This window comes from Crocuta crocuta, unplaced genomic scaffold (genome assembly GCF_008692635.1).
Source record: "Crocuta crocuta isolate KB4526 unplaced genomic scaffold, BGI_CrCroc_1.0 scaffold105, whole genome shotgun sequence".
In the NCBI taxonomy this organism is placed as follows: Eukaryota; Metazoa; Chordata; class Mammalia; order Carnivora; family Hyaenidae; genus Crocuta; species Crocuta crocuta.
The window spans coordinates 1,011,857-1,032,575 of record NW_027530499.1 but is presented as its reverse complement, the minus strand read 5'-3'; the positions used below and the strand labels follow the sequence as shown (position 1 = coordinate 1,032,575).

General features: G+C 34.1%; 1 protein-coding gene across 1 annotated transcript in view; it reads left to right on the top strand.

The window, feature by feature from the left end:
• Positions 1 to 20,719, top strand: part of CNTN5 (contactin 5) — a 433,319-nt gene that overhangs the window by 386,706 nt on the left and 25,894 nt on the right. Inside the window, exon 16 of the mRNA XM_077766718.1 lies at positions 2,131 to 2,240. Coding sequence (XP_077622844.1) covers positions 2,131 to 2,240 — 110 coding nt within the window. The remainder of the gene's footprint in view (positions 1 to 2,130; positions 2,241 to 20,719) is intronic.

Sequence of the window (20,719 nt, the reverse complement as noted above, 5' to 3'; positions counted from 1 at the left end):
TTTTAAAACTTTCTTATTTCTATTTGAGAAGTTCTTAAGCCTGTGCAGTGCTACAGAAAGCTGAGAAAGAAATTATTTCTTTCTCTGGAGATAAGGAGAGATGGAAAGGCTTCCACCCAACCACATATTTTGTACCTCTGAAATTATTGATCTCCTTGCAATCTTCTCTGACAAAGGTATAATTGCTTCAATAATAAAAAATCTTAAAGAAGGACTGCGACACACAAATCTCTGCAATGCATTCATTTAAAAGATAAGCAAAACTGCTTGTGAATAACAAGCGATACTCAAAGTGTACCTGTGTGTCAGATACATCATATCTTAAATCCTGGAGCTCAAGTTGCACACACCATAAGAACATAAGCATTTCCTTTCATTTACTTGCAAAATCAAGAATTTTAATTCTTATAATGAAAAAAGTTTTGTTGCAAGTCTGGTGATCAAAATTCTAGAATGAAAATAGAAGATTTTCCCAGAATTTTTTAAAAATCAGGTAGATGCACAGATACCAGGAAGTTGGAAAATAGAATGAGGGAAACCCTTGAGCCAAAGAAAATAATAAAAGATATTCAAAAGGTGACATAATGAGAAATTGCAATTTATAATATGGCTGGAATTAATGTCAGCTCCTATGTAAAGATTAATGTGAATCTACTAAAGCACTTTGAATTAAACAATTATAGCATATATTTTAATGACAGTCTTATCAAAAGAAAATCATTGCTCAGTATAAACATGTATCTTTGGAAAAGTTCTTTCATGGGTTTCTTTTACAGTAACAAGGGTATATGTTTTTGATTGATATTTTTCAATTAGTAATGTAAATGTTTCTCCAGATAGATGTGTGACTGCTTTCCATTAAAAAAAGAAAGACCTCAAGAAATGGTCATAATTCCTTTAATATCTCTAATAATGACTTTTAAATATCTTATTAGAACTCTCAACTTTGTCATATGGTTCCCAGATTCTAAAGGAGAGAGAGAGAGAGAGAGAGAGAGAGAGGGAGAAAGAGGGAGAGAGAGAGAAAGAGAATTTTTTCAATAGATTAATCTAAACTCTTACCAGTTATATAGGTTTGGTATTTAAGTCTCTACAATTTTTATGCAGCAGGGGTTTTATAAATCAACTTTGTATAGAACTGTTTGAACGAATATATGGCCTTTATTCTGCCACTTCATTTAACGTGTTTGTGACATAATATTTATGATTCAGCAATGTCAAAGCTGAAAATATTCTGTTACTCACATACAGTGCAACCTCAAGTAAAGTGCACTTCTTGATGGATGCCAGTCAGATATGGTGTATTTGGAAAAAATAGTGAAGAATGTCACTAAGCATAGGAATGAATGAAAACATACTTCGAGCAATAGAACTGAGACCTTCAGGGACTTTCTTTTTCCGTCCATACCTATCTTAAAAGTCAATGCATGCCTTTTAAATATCGTAATTCACATCATATTTTATATACAATCATGGAAACGTAGTTTTGTGTTTGGAACAACAACAACAAAACTAATGAAATTTTGACTCTATTTGTGTCTACAAGGGTAAAAAGTAAAGTAAAATAATAACAAGTGATATTTTGTTAATGAATGCTTTAAGGGCCAAGCACTGTGCTAAATATTTTGTATATATTATTCCATCTAAACTAACCTCAAAAATCTCTTGAGATAAGTACTCTTAATATGCACATATTACAGATAAGGGAAATGGAGCATAAGAAAGGGCAACTTGCCTCAAGGTAAAATTTTTTTGAAGACAGAAGACAACAGCAAGACAAAATATCCACACCTGATTCTCTAGTCCATGTTTTTGATCATTGTGCTAGACTGGCAGACAATTTAAGTCAGACAATTTAGCTTCTCCAGAAATGTCCTGGTTAATCCAAGGATAAAGATCTTTGTTTGTCTTGCTAGATTTGTCATTTGTCATTGGTAAAGTATTGATGAGACTTGACCAAAATAAAGAAATCTAAAAACACCATCTTTTTATCTTGTGTTTTTCACAGCTACCACACTTCATTTCAAAAAAAAGGTAGAAGGAAGTAACACCTGACAAATTCAGGTGCGATGCTTTCATAGACATAACTTGTTAGCATCACAGTTATTATTTCCATTTTCCTTTGTACAGAACCCAGTGCTGCTCCCACAGATGTCAAGGCTACAAGTGTGTCTGTGTCAGAGATTCTTGTTGCATGGAAACATATTAAAGAGAGTCTAGGAAGACCACAGGGATTTGAGGTATGAACAGAATTATTGAAAATAAGCCTTGTTATTTTTGCTCCCACTTCAATCTCCAAAAGAAATAGTTTGGTGACACTTCAGCAGAATTATATTCTTTTTAAATTTTATTCTGTGGCAAATAAAGTAAGAAACATCCTATTTTACTGACATGTTGTTCATTGGCTGACTTATTTTTTAGTATAGTAGTTTCCATAGTACCATGGAAAGAATTTTTTAAAGAGATGAGAATAGACCATTAGATAAAAATCAGGAGCTACAGGTGGATATTTACTGATATCCAATTTATTGGTGGTTAACAATGTTTTGAGGATAAAAATGTTTTGTGTATTTTCTTCTAATAAATTAATGTATAAGTTTCCCTATTATATTGTCTTGGCAGATCTTACCTCCTATACTGATTTCTCAAAATTTGCTTGGACTCCGTGATCTATACATACTCATTCAAATGACTTTTTGCCCTTTAAATTTACTATTTTCAAACACAATTATGCAAACCTTTTAATGGTGAACATTTCAAAACATTTCAATTACTTCAATGAAGTTTTAGCCTCCACATGAACTAGGGGACTACAGGCGGTCTATGAACTTGAACATTCCACAAAAACAAGGTCCCTACTTCGTGTGTTGGCTAGTCAGGGATAGGGATTAGGGGGATAATTTCTAAAATCAGAAAAATAGTTAGCATTCAACCCCTTTAAACTTAAATAATTGTCAAGTATAAGACTTGTACACCAACATGGTTTCAGACTGAAAACAGATTTTTAAATTATATCTGAGTTTTAAAATTATGCCTGAGAAATATTTGATTAATATACCACTAGCATTGGATAATAATTACTATGATAAAAAATTCACACAATTTTTTCTTAAGAGTTATAACAAGGACAATTTATGAGAAATCATTATCTATGCAATATCATGGATTTGCTTCTATAATATTGCTTTGATTTATTATTTGAAGTGATAATTCACTATGAGCCATATCATATTACATATTTATTTGACTAATATCGCCTTGTTTCCCTACCCATGCTGCAAGGACCATATTTATTCACCAAAAAATCTCAGCAACTGGCAGTTTTTGGACCATGAGAGCTACAATAAATACTTGTTGAATGAGTGAATATCTGTACTTCTAATTCCACTACAGAAGGCACTGGGGTAGCCTGCCCTGTTACCCTTCAGGGCACAGTACACATTTCCCAGTTTCTGTGGTTTTTGGCTGCTCTGATTCCCCCTTTCAGAATTGCCTTCACGCAGTAGTGCTGCTTTACCTGAAGAATCCCCTTCCCACAATTAAGCAACCCAAAGCCAATGACTGGCTGACATTGGTTTCTTGACTCAAGGAAAACACAACTTTATGGAGCATTTTATGATCCAGTGCCTTTGCTGTGTGCGTCAGGACAAGGCTGGATTACCTAAGGCCACATTGTTGCTCAGTTCCCTCTCCTTTATCCTTCTTTTCTTCCTTCTTTACAGATTTATCTGAAAATACTCTCAAAATAAATCACATTCACTTATATCTCTGTCTCAAGCTCTGCTTCTAGGGAGTCCAGCCTAAAACAACTACATAAGTATAGACTAACCTAGAACTCTGAATCAAAGCATTTAGTGTGCATGCTATTAAAAGGCCACAATGTATAACTGGTGAACAGAAGAGTGAGGGATCCACATTCCCACAACTCCGAGTGGTGCTTCTCTCACACAGCCAGCCACTCTTATTTTTTTTCCCTATGTGACAGTCATGTTCCCACTGCAGCTCACCTGTAATAATAGCTCTTTTTGAAGTTCTGCAAATGTTACGTAAGATGTATATCTGTGTATAGTTCTTATCTTTCTAAGTATAAATCATTCATTCATTCATCCAACAAATCTTTATTGAAGACTTACTAAGTACCTACCAGACACTGAACTAGATGCTAGGGATAAAACAATGAGCAAAATAAAGTCTCTGTCTTCATGAAGCTTAATACTGAGGTAAGGAAGGCAAGCAATAAACAAATTAGCAAATAAATACGTGACATAATTTCAATTATGATAAATACTGTGTAGAAAAATCAAATTGGATAAGAAGGAAGAAAGTCAAAGAGTATGCTATTTATAAAGGTTTGAAAAGTCACCCTTTCTGAGATTATGACATTTGAGTTGAAACATGACAGAATGAGAGAGAAAGAGGCAGAAGGAACAGCAAATTCAAAATCTCTACAGTAACAGCATACTGGCATTGTTCAAAGAACAGGAAGGGAATAATCTGGGTCAAATAGCAGTGAACAACAGAGAGGGCTGGGTATCAAAATGGTGGAGACAGCACCAAGACAAAGACCAGGTTATGTAAGGTGTTGTGAACCATAGAAAGGCATCTGAATTTTATCCTAAGTATGAGGAGAAGGCATTAAAAGATTTTTGAACAGGAAGAGTCAAGTGAGTATCTGACTTATATTTTAAAGCCTCCCTTAATCTAGAGGATGGAGAATAGATTCTAGACAAGACCTCAGGGAGAATAAAGGCAATTGTTCCAATCTAGGGAATAAAGAAATTCCTTTTGACTAGAGCAGTCACAGTGGAATTGGTGAGAAATTGACTTTTTAAGATATATTTTATATGGATATATGATGGGATTTGGAAATGAATTGGGTAGTGAACTAAAAAATGAAAGAAATCAAAGATAATTCCAGAGTTTTTTGACCTAAGAAACTGGGTCAATAAAATATCATTCACATAGATGAGGTACTCAGAAAGAAGAGTGGGTGTTACTGCAAAAAGTTATGGATTCTGGTTTAAATGTGTTTACTTTTATGAGACTTCTTATATCCAAAAAGCACTGTCAAGTAGGTCTTATGTTAAGAGAAAGGGTAGAGATGGCCAAGGAATCATCAATATATAAATGGTTTTTTATGTATACACTGGCTGAGATCACTGAATGTTGATGAAAAAGATGCTTCAGAATTGAGCCCTATGATGCCTGACCATTTGGAACTCAGAAAGAAAGGGAGTCTGGCCAAAAAACTAAGGAAGACAATGAAGAAATTCAGAATCCAAGAAAATAATTGCTCTTCTGAGTAATATGCTACTGAGAAATTCAGAAAAATGAGGCCTGAGATTACAAAGTAGATACGACATTGCAGAAATCCTAGTGACATGACCTTGGTGAGAGGACTTTTATGGAATGCCATGATCAAAGCTTGACAGACGATCAAAACAAAACCACCCATTAGTAACACACACAAGTGTCAGAGCACATTTTTTGCTAAATCAATTTCATTTAAAATGTAAACATATTCAAAAATCTGGAATATACTTAAGAACAGAATGTTAATAGGAATAAACTAAATTCTGCAATAATCATCACAATGACTGCATATTTAAATTCAAATAAATTAACACAAATTCTTTCAACTATTTTTATACTTAGAAACACAGAATCCATAGGCACAGTAATCTTTGTATCATTTTATAGCTCCTTATAAATTGTGATTAAAAATATGGCATTTTGTAAAATCAAAAAACTTACACTACATACACAAAAAATAAAGAGAAATAAATCCAAGCATAACGCTACAAAAAACCATCAAACCATGAGAAAGGAACAGAAAGAACTGCAAAAACAACCAGAAAACAAATAATAAAACACCAATACGTACATACCTCTCAATAATTATTTTAAAATTTTAATGTTTATTCATTTTTGATAGAGTGAGAGAGACAGAGCATGAGCAGGGAAGGCTGAACTGTCAGCACAGAGCCTGAAGTAGGGCTCAAAGCTACAAATCGGGAGACTCTGATCTGAGTGGAAGTCGGACACTCAACTGACTAAGCCACCCAGGTGACCCTCTCAACAATTATGTTAAATGTGAATGGACTGAATGCTCCAATCAAAGTGATTGAAAAAACAAAAAAACAAGAACTATATATATGCTACCCAGAAGAAACTCACTTCAGAACTAAGGCATATGTAGATTCACTTTAGACATAAAGACACATGTAGATTGAAAGTAATGGGCTGAAAAAATATATACCATGCAAAGGGGTGCAATAAGAAAGATGGGGTAGCAATACTTCTATCAGACAATATAGACTTTAAAACAAGAATCAGGGTGCCTGTTGGTTCAGTCAGTTGAGCACCTGACTTGATTTTAGCTCAGGTCATGATCTCTCAATTCCTGCAGTTGAGGCCCTCAGCAGGCTTTGCACAGGTGGTGTGTGGTATGGAGTCTGCTTGGGTTTCTCTCTCTCCCTTTCTCTCTGTCCCTATCCTGCTCCTCTCTCTCTTTCTGAAAAAATAAACAAGCTAATAACTAACTAACTAAATAACTAACTAACTAACTAAATAAATAAATAAATAAAATAAGAATCAAAAAAGGACATTACATATTAATAAAGAGAACAATCCAACAAGAGGATATAACAATTGTAAATATTTATGTACTCAACACAGAAGCACCTAAACATATAAAGAAACTATTAACAGACATAAAGGAAGAAATGGACAGTAATACAATAGTAGTAGGGGACTTTAACACCCCATGTACGTCAATAGATAGATCATCCAGACAGTAAATCAATAAACAGTGACTTTTAATGACACATTGGATCTGTTGGATCTAACAAATATATTCAGAATATTACATCCCAAAAGAGCAAATTGCACATTTTGAAGTACAAATCTAGAACAGATCACAAAAAAGAAGTTTCTAGAACAGGTCACAAAAGAAATTTCAATAAATTCAAAAGATTGAAATCATATCCTGCACCTTTTCTGACCACAATGGTATTGAAGTAGAAATCAATCACAAGAAAAAACCTGGAAAGAACATAAATATATGGAGGCTGCTACTAAGCAATGAATGGGTCAACCAAGAAATCAAGAGTAAATAAAAAAATACATGGATACAATTGAAAATAAACAATGATCCAAAATCTTTGGGATGAAGCAAAAACTGTTCTAAGAGGGAAGTTGATGGCAATACAGGCCTACCTCACAAAACAAGAAAATTCTCAAACAACCTAACTCCACACACAAAAGAGCAAGGAAAAGAACAAACAAAGCCCCAAACCAGTGGAAGAAAGGATATAATAAAAATTAAGGGGAAAAAAGTTATCTTGTTACCAAATAAATAATAATAATAACAACATATTTTTATTTGTAAATTAAAAGTATACTTACTTTTTATAATTATAAAATGAAAACTTTATATAATTCAGAGGCCAAATATAGTATTATAAGTAAAATACCGTCACCAAAGACTATTTTCAATTTATACTATCTCATAACTGGATAATGCATATGGATTTAAAAATAAATGAGATAAATAAGTCTTAATCGGCATCTCTGCCATCTCTCTTATCTGTATCTTTATACCTTTAATGAAAACTCTACCTCTGTCCTTTATCTTATCCACCCTAGGACTTACCTCTCTCACCTTCTCATCTTTTTTCTTTTTTCCACTTACTAAAGGATCTCACTGACTAAATATTACTAAAATATAGCAGCTTCCTAAAGTTTAATATTTTATCTCACTACTACATCCCTCCTCTATTTTATCCCAACCAGAATCCTAGCTGAATTTACTAGTGGTTGAATTCTGAGCATGGTGACAATAAAGTATTTTTCTGTGACCAAAGTCATGGGATTTGTTTCAAATCTTATATACCTATCCCATCGGTTCCACAAATAATTTTCTAACCACAAATGCAACTTTACCTGAAGTGTTTGAAAAAGCTAGTTACTAGGGCGCTTGGGTGGCTCAGTTGGTTAAGTGTCTGACTTAACCAGGCTCAGGTCATGATCTCACAGTTTGTGGGTTCGAGCCCCATGTCAGGCTCTGTGCTGACAGCTAGCTCAGAGCCTGGAGCTTGCTTCAGATTGTGTCTCCCTCTCTCTCTGACCATCCCCTGCTCATGCTGCCTCTCTTTCTCTCTCTCTCTCTCTCTCTCTGTCTCTCTCAGAAATAAATAAATAAAACATTTTTTTAAAAAACTAGTTACTGTAAAGATGCTAACTATGCACAATTTTGAAAATGATAGTGTTTTCAGCTAACCTCTGTTATTTTTCCTGAATTGAAATATGTGAATAAGATTGAAAAGATTCTGCTCTTATGAATGTTGAATTTTAGTAGGAGCGGATAAATTAAAATTAAATAAACAGATAAAATAAACTTAGATAACGATACATATAGAAGTTGAAAGATAGAGCACACCTCATTCCTTTAAGGAAGAGAAGGAAGTGGATTAACTGTACCTTAGTGAAAAATGGTGTGAATAGAATTAAAAGTGGTAAACTTGTGGGGCAGAGACAAGATTATGTAAGGATATCTGGGTTATGGAATTTGTATTTTCTTTCATGCAATGAAAAGCCACTGTGGCAATTTACAGAAAGGAATGACAATGTCTGATTTACCTTTTTTTTTAAAACATCACTTTGGATATTCTTACATTAAGAATGAAAGGAAGAGAAAAAAAAGATCAGGAGAAGAAGATAGAAGTCTCCTGCAATAATCAAAGTAAGAAATGATGATGACTCAGACTAAGATCATAGAAGTGGAGTAAGAGAGAAGTAAAGAATTTCAGACACAAGACTGACAAGATTTGCTGATCAGATATGAAGGGAATAGAAATGATTTCTACATCACTAGTTTGGTCAAATGAATGAATGGCGGTGCCATTTACCAAAAAAAGGAGAAACTGGAAAAGTAGACAAAGATTTGAAGGTGGGAAATTAAGAGTTCATCTTAGCAAATTAAATTTAACAATGCCTATTAGAGATTTTGGAGGATAAGTCAGGTAGGAAATTCTGTATATGAGTTTGGAGTCTAAGAGATCAGAGTGAAGACTTTAAAGTGTCAGTCATAGATAAATGGCTAAGAAGATGTTTTATGTATATACAATGAAATATTACCTGGGAATCAAAGAGAATGAAATCCTGCCATTTGCAATAATGTGGATAGAACTAGAATGCATTATGCTAAGTGAAATCAGTCAGTCAGAGAAAAACAAATATATGATTTCACTCATATGTGGAATTTAAGATATAAAACAAATGAACATAGGGAAAGGGAAGCAAAAGTATATAAAAACAGAGAGGAAGACAAACCATGAGAGATTTTTAAATATAGAGAACAAACTGAGAGTTGCTGGTGGGGTGTTGGGTGGGGAGAAGGGCTCAAGGGTCATTGGGCATTAAGAAGACACTTGTTGGGATTAGTACTGCGTGTTCTATGCAAGTGATAAATCACTAAAATCTATTCCTGAAATTCTTATTGCACTATACATTAACTAACTTGGATTTAAATTTTAAAATAAATAAATAATAATGTGGCAGTCATAGAGGAGGTATCTAAAGGCATGCTACTAGATGAAACCACCTAAAGGAAAAATGTTCCAGAGGTGGTGAAAGAAAATGATAAGACAGGGAGTGAGAAGGGGCTAAGCTGTGTCCTGGCATACGCCACATTTTGTTTAGTGGGAAGGAAGGAAAATCATACAGTAAGAGGATACCAAGCTCACCTCGCCCCAGGACACAATGATGTAACAGCTACATTTGTACAGGTAACTCTGACAATGACCTAAAGGCTGGCAAAACAGACCTTCCTCAGCCAATCTTAGAGAAAAGACCACAACTGAAAGGGATAGGAGAGGTGAAGACACAGCTGTGAACCAAAGCACCAATGCAGCTAATCACAAACAAGAGGGGCACCACAAGAATGGAGAAGCAAGAGGATCAGACCCCACCACAGGCATTCCCAGCATTAGGGACCTGCACTGAGAATATGAGCCCCCATACCATTCGGCTTTGAAAACCAATGAAACTTAAAACCATGAGCTTTAAAAATCAGTGGCCTTAACACCTGAACAGCTGGAGAATGATAGGAAACAAAGTCCCCACCGTTAACAAGACAACATACTAACTAACTCAGACCCAGCACAGAAGCAACGTTTGAAAAGCACCTGTCATTCAGAGGAAGACCAATATCATATGATTTCACTCATATATGGAATTTAAGATACAAAGCAGATGAACATAGGGGAAATGAAGCAAAAATAAGATAAAAACAGAGAGGGAGACAAACTATAAATGACTTCAATACAGAGAACAAAGCGAAGGTTGCTGGAGGAGTGTTGGGTGGGGCGGATGGGCTAAATAGGTGATGGACACTAAGGAAGGCACTTATTGGGATGAACACTGGGTGTTATATGTAAGTGATGAATCAGTAAATTCTGCTTCTGAAACCATTATCGTACTATATGTTAACTAACTTGGATGCACATAAAACAAAGTAATAAAATGAAATGAAGCAAAATACAAAGAAATAAAAAATTTGAAGAGACTGATTAATAGTAATGAAATTGAATAGTAATCAAAATACTCCCAACAAAAGTCCAGGACCAGATGGTCCCATAGGTGAATTCTACACTTTTAAAGAAGAGTTAATGCCTCTACTTCTTAAACTATTATAAAAACTAGAAGAGAAGGGAAATTTTCCAGATGCATTCTATTCAGTCAACATTACCTTGATACTAAAAGCAGACAAAGACACTACAAAAAACTCTTTTATAAAAAAGTTACAGGCCAATAATTCTGATGAACAAAAATGAAAAACTCCAAAAAATATTAGTGAAATAAAATATTCAATTTTATTTTGAATTGCAAAATAAAAATGCAATTAAAAAATTATTCATCATGATCAAGTGGGATTTATTTCAGGATTCTAAGGGTGGTTTGATATAAGCAAGTCAATCAGTGTAGTATATCACATTATCAAAAGGAAGATTCAAAAACGTGATCACTTCAACAAATGCAGAAAAATCATTTGACAAAACACAACATCCATTCATGATAAAAACACTCAACAAAGTAGGCTTAGAGGGAACATACCTCAACATACTAAAGGCTATCTATGACAAACCCATAGCTAACATTACACTCAATGGCGAAAAACTGAAAGCTTTTCCTCTAAGATAGGGAGGAAGACAAAGATGTCCACTCTCATCACTTTTATTCAACATTGTACTAGAGGTCCTAGCCACTGTAATCAGACAACAAAATAAGTAAAAGTCACTCAAATTGGTAAGAAACAAAACTGTCACTATTTCCAGACGACATGATACACATACTGAAAACTCAAAAAAATACTAGAAGTAATACATAAATTCAGAGGTACCTGGGTGAATCAGTTGGTTAAGCATCCGACTTTGGCTCAGGTCATGATCTCACAGTTCATGAGTTCAGACCCCACATCGGATACTGTGTTGACCACTAAGATCCTGGAGCCTCCTTCGAATTCTATGTCTCGCTCTCTCTCTCTGCACCTTCCCCACTCACTTTCTCTCTTTCTCTTTCAAAAATAAATAAACATTAAAAAATGAGTAATAAATACATTCAGTAACATTGTAAGATACAAAATTAATATATAGAAAACGTTGCACTTCTATACCCTAAAAATGAAGTAATAACAGAAAGAGAAATTAAGGAAACAATATCACAATTGCACCAAAATAATAAATTACCTAGGAATAAATTTTGAAAAGTATGTGAAAGACCCATACTCTGAAAACTATAAAACATTGATGAAAGAAATTGAAGACAACATAAACAAGTGGAAGGTTATACCATGTTCATGGATTGTAAGAATTAATATCATTAAAATGTCCACACTACTCAGAGCAATCTTCACATTCTATGAAATCCCTGTCAAAATACCAACAACATATTTTACAGAACTAGAAAAAATAATCTTAAAAATTATATGGAACCACAAAAGACCTCAAATAGCCAAGCAATCTTCAGAAAAAAAGTACAAAGCTGGAGGTATCACATTCCCACATTTCAAGATGTACTACAAGGCTGTAGTAATCAAAAGAGTATGGTCCTGGTACAAAAATAGATATATAGATCAATCACACAGGGCAGAGAATGCAGAAATAAGCCCACACATATATAGTTAATAAATCTACAACAAAGGAGAAGATTATGCAATGGGAGAAATACATAAAACCAGACAGCTACATGTAAAAAAAAAAAAATTAAGCTGCATCATTTTCTTAGCCATACACAAAAATGAACTCAAAATGGATTAAAGACCTAAATATGAGACCTGAAACCATAAAATCGCTAAAAGAATACATAGGTGGTATTCTCTTAGACATCATCCTTAGCAACATATTCATAGATATGTCTCCTCAAGAAAGGGAAACAAAAGCAAAAATAAACTGTTATTAGTAAACCAAAATAAAGGCTTCTTCACAGCAAAGAAAACCATCAGCACAATAACAATAAAATCTAAGGAATGGGAGAATCTATATCATTTGGAAATAATATACCTAATAAAGCATTAATGTCTAAAATATAGAATTTATTCAGCACACACACACAATTTCATTTAAAAATGAGCAGAGAACCTGAATAGACAATTCCAAAGAAGTCATCCAGATGGCCAATAGACACATGAAAAGATGCTAAATATCACTCATTATCAGGAAAATGCAAATCAAAACCAAAAGGAGCTATCATCTCATACCAGTCAGATGGCTATAGATAAGAAAGAAATAAAAAGGGTTGGTGAGGATGTGGAAAAAAGAGAATCCTCGTGCACTGTTGATGGGAATGTATATTCTCATGTGCAATCACTGTGGAAAATAGTATGGATGTTTCTCAAAAAGTTAAACATAGAAATACTATATTATTCAACAATTCCACTACAAGGTATTTACCCTGGGAAAACAAAAACACTTTAAAAAAAATATGCAACCATATGATTATTGCAGTATTATTTACAATAGTCAAGATCTTAAATAAATCCAAGTGTCAATCAATAAATGGATGCAAGTGCGTGTGTGTGTGTGTGTGTGTGTACACCATATGATTTCACTTATATTGTGGAATTTAGAAAACAGAGAAAACTAATAAAGAAACAATAAAGCAGACTCTTAAATACAGAGAACAAACTGGTGGTTGCCAGAGGGGAAGTGGTTAGGGGGATGGGTAAAATAGATAGGCCATTAAGAAGTGCAAACTTCCAGTTATAAAATGAATAAGTCACAATGATGAAAAGTACAGCATAGGGAATATACTAAAAAATATTGTAATACCGTTGTATGATGACTACTTATCATGGAGAGGATTGAAAAATGCATAGAGCTATTGAATCAATATATTGTACACCATAACTAATATAACATTGTATGTCAATTATACTTCAATAATATAAATGAAAAATAAATGAATTAATGATGAATGAATGAATGAATGAACGAGTAAATAAATAAATAAATAAATAAATAAATACAAAGTTTAACTGAAGAGGAAAATCATCAAGGAGATTAGCAAGGAGAGATTAGTTTAGGAGAGGCATGACAGGTGTCAAAGAAACTGAAAGAGCTGATTTTTAAAAAATCCTCTATTCAGAGTTATTAATTCAGCAAAATCTTTATTTGCTGTAGAACCATCTAAGTCTTGTCAGGATACCAAGATATTTTGATATACGTGAAAATCATAACTCTACTTAGTTGGTATCAAAAATGGTTAAGGGTCAGACATGAATATGTTTTTGCACTACTCAAAGACTATAAGACATGAGTCTAATTAATTACTGCACAAAACTATTTTCACCTCAGACAAAAGCAGTTAAAAGAAGTGAAGATAAGACTTTTATGTAGGACGTTCCCTTTGATATACCAGGAATAACAGGGGAGGTAAATGAGAAAAAATAAATCATTTCTGGAGTCATATGCACAGATTTCCTTCAAGAATATAGTTTTTGCCAAGTATATTGTTATCTACAATTTTAATATTGATGAACTGTATCTCTAGAACATATAGTAATGACAACACTTCAGTGCATTTTCCTTAATGAATAATCAAACTTAAACCTGTAGGTGACTTATAGGACATTGAATCCTTTGTATTTTCTTTACTAATCATGGGATGCTATCCTTGAGCAAGAGTCATCAAAAGATAGGCCTCACCAAGAGAAGTAAAGTCCTTATGGCTCTTATATCCTCCTTATTTTATTTCCCTGACCCAAATCCCTCTCATTGTGCTTTCTCTCTCTCATTCTCACTCTGGTCCTCAGTTGACTTGCAGCCTGACTCTGTGACCTGGATTGGCAGTCAAATACGGATCTCGTACTCCCTAATCTGACTGTCTGTACGTTTCATCCGAATCTCATTTATTTATTCACCTAATGTTTATTGAATGTCTAATATGTTTTGGTGAAATGCGTGGGATAAAACAATAAGTTAAATAGACAGTGTCCCTGCCTTATGAAGCTCACACTCTAGCAAGAAAGACTCTCTTTCTTTTGTTTCTGTTTTTTGGCATTTGTTTTTTAATCCCAACCTGATGTCTTGACATAAATTCCATGTAGCTCCTTTTACTTGATGACTTGATCTTTTTTTAAAATCTAAATCCAAGTTAGTTAATATAAGTTGTGATAATGATTTCAGAAATATAATTTAATGATTCATCACTAACATATAACACCCAGTGCTCCTCCCAACAAGTGTCCTCCTTAATGCCCCTTAGCCCTTCCTCCCACCCAACACCCTGCCAGCAACCCTCAGTTCTCTGTATTTAAGAACCTCTGATGGCTTATCTCCCTCTCTGTTTTTATCTTATTTTTGCTTCTCTTTCCCTAGGTTTATCTGTTTTGCTTTTTAAATTCCACATGAGTGAAATCATATGATATTTATCTTTCTCTGACTGACTTATTTGGCTTAGCACAATGCACTCTAGTTTCATCCACGTTGTTGCAAATAGCAAAATTTCATTCTTTTTGATCACGGAGTAATATTCCATCATATATACATATATATATAATATATATATAACACATCATCTTTATTATTCAATCATCAGTCGATGGACATTTGGGTTCTTTCCATACTTAGGCTATTGTCAATAATGCTGCTATAAATATTGTGGTGCATGTGCCCCTTCAAATCAGCATTTTTGTATCCTTTGGGTAAATACCTAGTAGTATAATTGCTGGGTCATAGGGTAGTTCTATTTTAATTTTTTGAGGAACTTCATACTATTTTCCAGAGTGGCTTCACCAGTTTGCATTCCCACCAGCAGCGCAAAAAGATTCCTCTTTCTCCACATCTTCGCCAAACATCTGATATTTCCTACTTGTTAATTTTAGCTATTCTGAGAGGTATGAGGTCGTATCTCATTGTGATTTTGATTTGTATTTCCCTGATGATGAGTGATGTGCAGCACCTTTTCATGTGTCTGTTGGCCATCTGGATGTCTTTGGAAAAGTGTCTTCTACCCATTTCTTCACTAGATTGTTTTTTGGGTGTTGAGTTTGGTAGGTTCTTTATAGATTCAAAATACTAACCCTTTATCTGATATGTCATTTGCAAATATCTTCTCCCATTCTGTTGATTGCCCTGTAGTTCTGTTGATTGTTTCTTTCACTGTGCAGAAGCTTTTTATCTTGAGATCTCAATAGTTCATTTTTGCTTTTGTTTCCCTTGGCTCCAGAGACGAGTCTAGTAGGAACTTGCTGTGGCCAAGGTCAAGGAGGTTGTTGTCTGTTTTCTCCTCTAGGATTTTGATGGCTTCCTGTCTTACATTTAAGTCTTTCATCCATTTGGTGTTTATTTTTGTGTGGGGTGTAAGAAAGTGGTTCAGTTTCATTCTGCATGTTGCTGTCCAGTTTTCTCAACACCATTTGTTGAAAAGACTGTCTTTTTTCCACTGGATATTCTTTCCTGCTTTGTGAAAGATTAGTTGGCCATACATTTATGGGTCCATTTCTGGATTCTCTTTTCTGTTCATTGATCTATGTGTCTATTTTTGTGCCAGTACTATACTGTCTTCATAATTACAGTTTTGTAATAGAGCTTGAAGTTCAGAATTATGATGCCTCCAGCTTTGGTTTTCTTTTTCAGGATTGTGTTGGCTATTCAGGGTCTTTTCTGGTTCCATACACATTTTAGAATTATTTGTTCTAGCTTTGTGAAGAATGCTGGTGTTATTTTGATAGGGATTGCATTGAATATGTAGATTGCTTTGGGTAAACTGACATTTTAACAATATTTGTTCATCCAATGCATGAGTATGGAATGTTTCTCCATTTGTTTGTGTGTGTGTGTGTGTGTGTGCGCATGTGTGTGTGTGTGCATATGTGTGTGTGTCTTCTTCAGTTTCTTTTATAAACTTTCTATAGTTTTCAGTGTATAGATTTCTCACCTCTTTTGTTAGGTTTATTCCTAAGTATTTTATGGTTTTTAGTGCAATTGTAAATGGGATTTATTCCTTGATACCTCTTTTCTATATGGCCTGTCTGATCTTGAGGTATGTTCCTTCTATCCCTACTTCTTGAGGGTTTTTATCAAGAATTGTGCTGTATTTGTCAAATGCTTTTTCAGCATCTATTGAGAGGATCATGTGGCTCTCATCCTTTCTCCAAGCATTCACGGTCTTCGCAAAATTATTCTTCTAGTTGATTTCAAGCTTCATAGTGTTGTGAGCTGAAAATATGCAAGTTATGATCTCTGTATTTTTGTACTTGTTGAGGGCTGATTTGTGACCCAGTATGTGATCTATTCTAGAGAATGTTCGGTGTGCACTCAAGAAGAATGTGTATTCTGATGCTTTTGAATGAAATGTCCTGAATATATCTGTTAATTCTTGATGATTTGGTCTTAATATATTTTTTCTGATACAGCCAGCCCTATAAAGCAGCTGCAAGAATCTCAATAGAAGATTTCCCTTGATACCATCTGTTAATAATCAACTCACATTTGTCATTTTTGCCTTTTACAAGGAAGCCTCTATTACATCTTGTTTTAAAAAATAATGAACCAAGCATTTTTATTTAAACTATGTTCATCTCAAATGAACTTAACCCTGACAAATACATTATCCACTTAATTCAATTCAAATTAATTTGTATTATTAAATTTACTAATTGCTTTATCTAGTAGAATGGTCATGCCAATTGAAATGGTAGGAATAGCTAAACATAAACATAGGGTCAGAATGATGACATCCCCTAGCCCACCAGAAAAACTTTAAAGGTAAGGAGCTTCAAGATCTTTTAGTAATATTATCCCTTTTCACTTCTAAGTAGGCCCACCCATGGGCATTTGTAAATATGACAGTTAGACTAGATTAGGACTCTGCTATCAAAAGAAGAAAGGTGGCCTTGTCTTTTCAAGAAGCTTTTAAGACTGCTTTCTACAAGTCTAGCACTACCTCACCAGGAAAATGGCAGTCTAAGGAAATAAGAATGAATATGAAATCACAAATATAGACACTGACCCATCTAATTGTATTTTGCAAATATTTTGAACAATTTTGCTGATGTTCTCTTAGAACAATCTTTTGGGAATTTTGGTTACCTACATGGAAGTTGCTTCAGATTTCATGGCTACATAGACTAACTATAGAAAGCACTGACGTTGAGATACGTGAAATTCTAGTTTATGACATGCAGCATGGTTGAAAATTGAAACTGGGCTATATTTATTGAACAACTTTGATTCATGAATAACCATGACTGTCCCATCTGGATTGTCATCCCTGTCATTGGCCTATGCAAGTAAATTATTAGGTTCAATTTTGAATTTATGAATCCACCAGCAATCAGTGTCTTATGAATGGTAATGCTTGAATCCTAAAGCAGAGCCTCTCAAGCTTTTCTGAGAAAACTAGGATTTTTATGTGCATACAAAATCAGAGCAGAAGCCAGTCTGGCAAGAAGGGGGAATAAAGAAAGGTAAGCCCAAATTTGATCTTTTCTCTGATTTTCTTAGATCAAGCAATATGAAGGAAAATGTATGATAATGGAATGTTGGATGGTTCATTTTTTCATTCCTTCACTGAAGCATTTATTAAGTATCAGGCACTGTTCCAGGCAGTGGAAATGCAAAAATTAATAAGATTTAATCCCTGCATTCACAAATCCCATAATCTAATATTAAAGAATGGTTTGTGGGAAATTTAAATAAACAAAAGAAAGAGAGAACGACACTGGAACAATACAATTACCATTCCCATGATTATCTAGGGATTCTTTAGCATCCTGATTCTCTCAAGAAACATTAGTGAGAATAAACCCATGCCAGTACTCTAGATGTGTATCAGTTTCTGTTTGTGCTAGCATACATCTGTCACTAAAATGTGTTCAATTTTCTTGAATAAAATAAAAAATAAAAATAAAAGATTTATTTACTGAATAAAATAAAAATAATTTGGGGACATAATTTTTTAAAAATATTGTGCTGGGGCGCCTGGATGGCTCAGTTGGTTAAGCGTCCAACTTCGGCTCAGGTCATGATCTCACGGTTTGTGGGTTAAAGCCCCATGTCAGGCTCTGTGCTGACAACCAGCTCAGAGCCTGGAGTCTGTTTCAGATTCTGTGTCTCCCTCTCTCTCTGACCCTCTCCTGCTCATGCTCTCTCTCTCTGTCTCTCTCTCCCTCTCAGAAATAAATAAAACATTAAAAAACTTTTTTAAAAAATTAAAAAAATATTATGTTGTATAGTCTCCCTGTGAAACAAAATCCCCCACGATTACCAAGTTTATGGAACTTGTATTTTTTTGTATCCTTTTTCTAACAGTATTATTAATTGTATTTTTTGTATCTTGTTAATGGTTAGAATCATTTCAATAATAAGCAACAACGTATTTTTGTAGAAAGGGGTACACAGTGTCCCAATTTCAGTTGCAAACTTTTTGATGCTTATTATTAAGAGAAACAAAAGACAAAACAACTTGCCCCATTTTACAATTCTCATTAAAAGGCACCCCTAACAACCCTTTTTCTTGTGCTATGTTCAACACTTGTATGCGTTTATCTTAGACCTTTCAGAGGATACATAACTAAGAAGTTCATTCTAGAGATTTCACTACAGCCATTTTCAGTTATAGATTGCACTGAAAAGACATCAGTTGAGTTTTGCTCTATAAAATAAGTTGCAGGGGGGCTTTTGTAAGAGGAGAAGGGATGAGATTGTTGTTGTTCTATATTTTATGATCTGACTTTCTAATCATCAGAGCATAAGATAAAAACACATAGTCCTACCCTTGTCTTACAATAACTCTTGCCAGGCAGATTGCCTTTATTTTGTACAGCAGGCGGTGGGAGAGAATGAACGCGCGCGCGCGCGTACGTGTGTGTGTGTGTGTGTGTGTGTGTCGAAAAATGGAGTTTCAGATATAAGTTAAAGGAGGAAAAGAAACGAAAATGAAGCCAATCGCCAAAAGGTTAAAACAAACGCTATTTTATCTTCCATATTGTGTGTGGGTAGCCGCTGTTATACGGACTCTCTTTGGCTTTTTATTATGACTAAAATATGAATATTAAAACAAAACTAAACAGCAAAAAGAAAAACAGATGCCAAATCTACTCTACTCTTTTTCTGCAGTCTTAATTTAAATCAAATAGCTTTCATGTCACTATCATTAGATTTCTTTCTTGGGTTATTTTCACAGATTGGGAGGCTAACTAAAACTATATTTTCAAAAATCAGCAGATCATAAGAAATTGAAAAAGGAACAATTCAGTTACTTAAATTGTTCCTTTCTCTGTCCTGTTGAAAGGCAACTATAGAGTTCTTAGAGAGTAATTAATAAATCAGTATACTGTGTTTCTGTTAAATTTGCTTCTAGATACATTGCTTCATGAAAAAAATTCTCTAATCTGAACCACTTCTCACAATTTTTTACTAAACCTTTTACATAAAAATCTTATTTTTAAGAATGGGTTGGGATATTTGCCTGAATATATTGTTTTATACACATAAAATACCAAAATGATATTGATGACATCCTTTACCATAGTTTATTTCCCATTTTCCCCTCTTCTATAGAAATGTGAATTACTGTATCACCTCTAAACAGGAGTTTTCTCGGTCCTAAATTGAGCCATCCTAAGCTTACCATATGTCCATCCACAGTCTCACTTTATGTAATATAGCACACATTTGTACACATAAAACATCCATGCAAATGATGAAACCACAAACATAGACATCAACTCACTTAATTTTGCAAATACCTGGAACATTTTTGTTGAGTTTTGAGTTTTATATTTTAACAGCTGACAATGTGGTTGTTGTCTAGAGGTACTAATTTAATGAGTGTTGAACACAGATAGATACAGTTACGGTCTTGGTTACTATACTAAGAAACTGAGAAATGTTATAAAGTGCCTCAACACACACAGACACACAAAAGGAAGCTTTACAAAAGACATAATTAGTATTATAAAAATGTCTATTACTAATTAACTGCTATTTACTGAATGACTTACACTTTATTTACAAAAAGAACGAATATTTTTAAATCTGCATATAGGAAAGAGCACAAATTATAAATGTACAATTCAATGAATTACCACTAAGTAAACATACCTCTGTAACTACAGTCCAGGTTGTGAAACAAAACATTACTAAAAGCTAGAGACCCACATTGTGTTGACTATAGTCACTGTGCTTTTTCTTTCTTTCTTTTTTTTTTTTTTTTG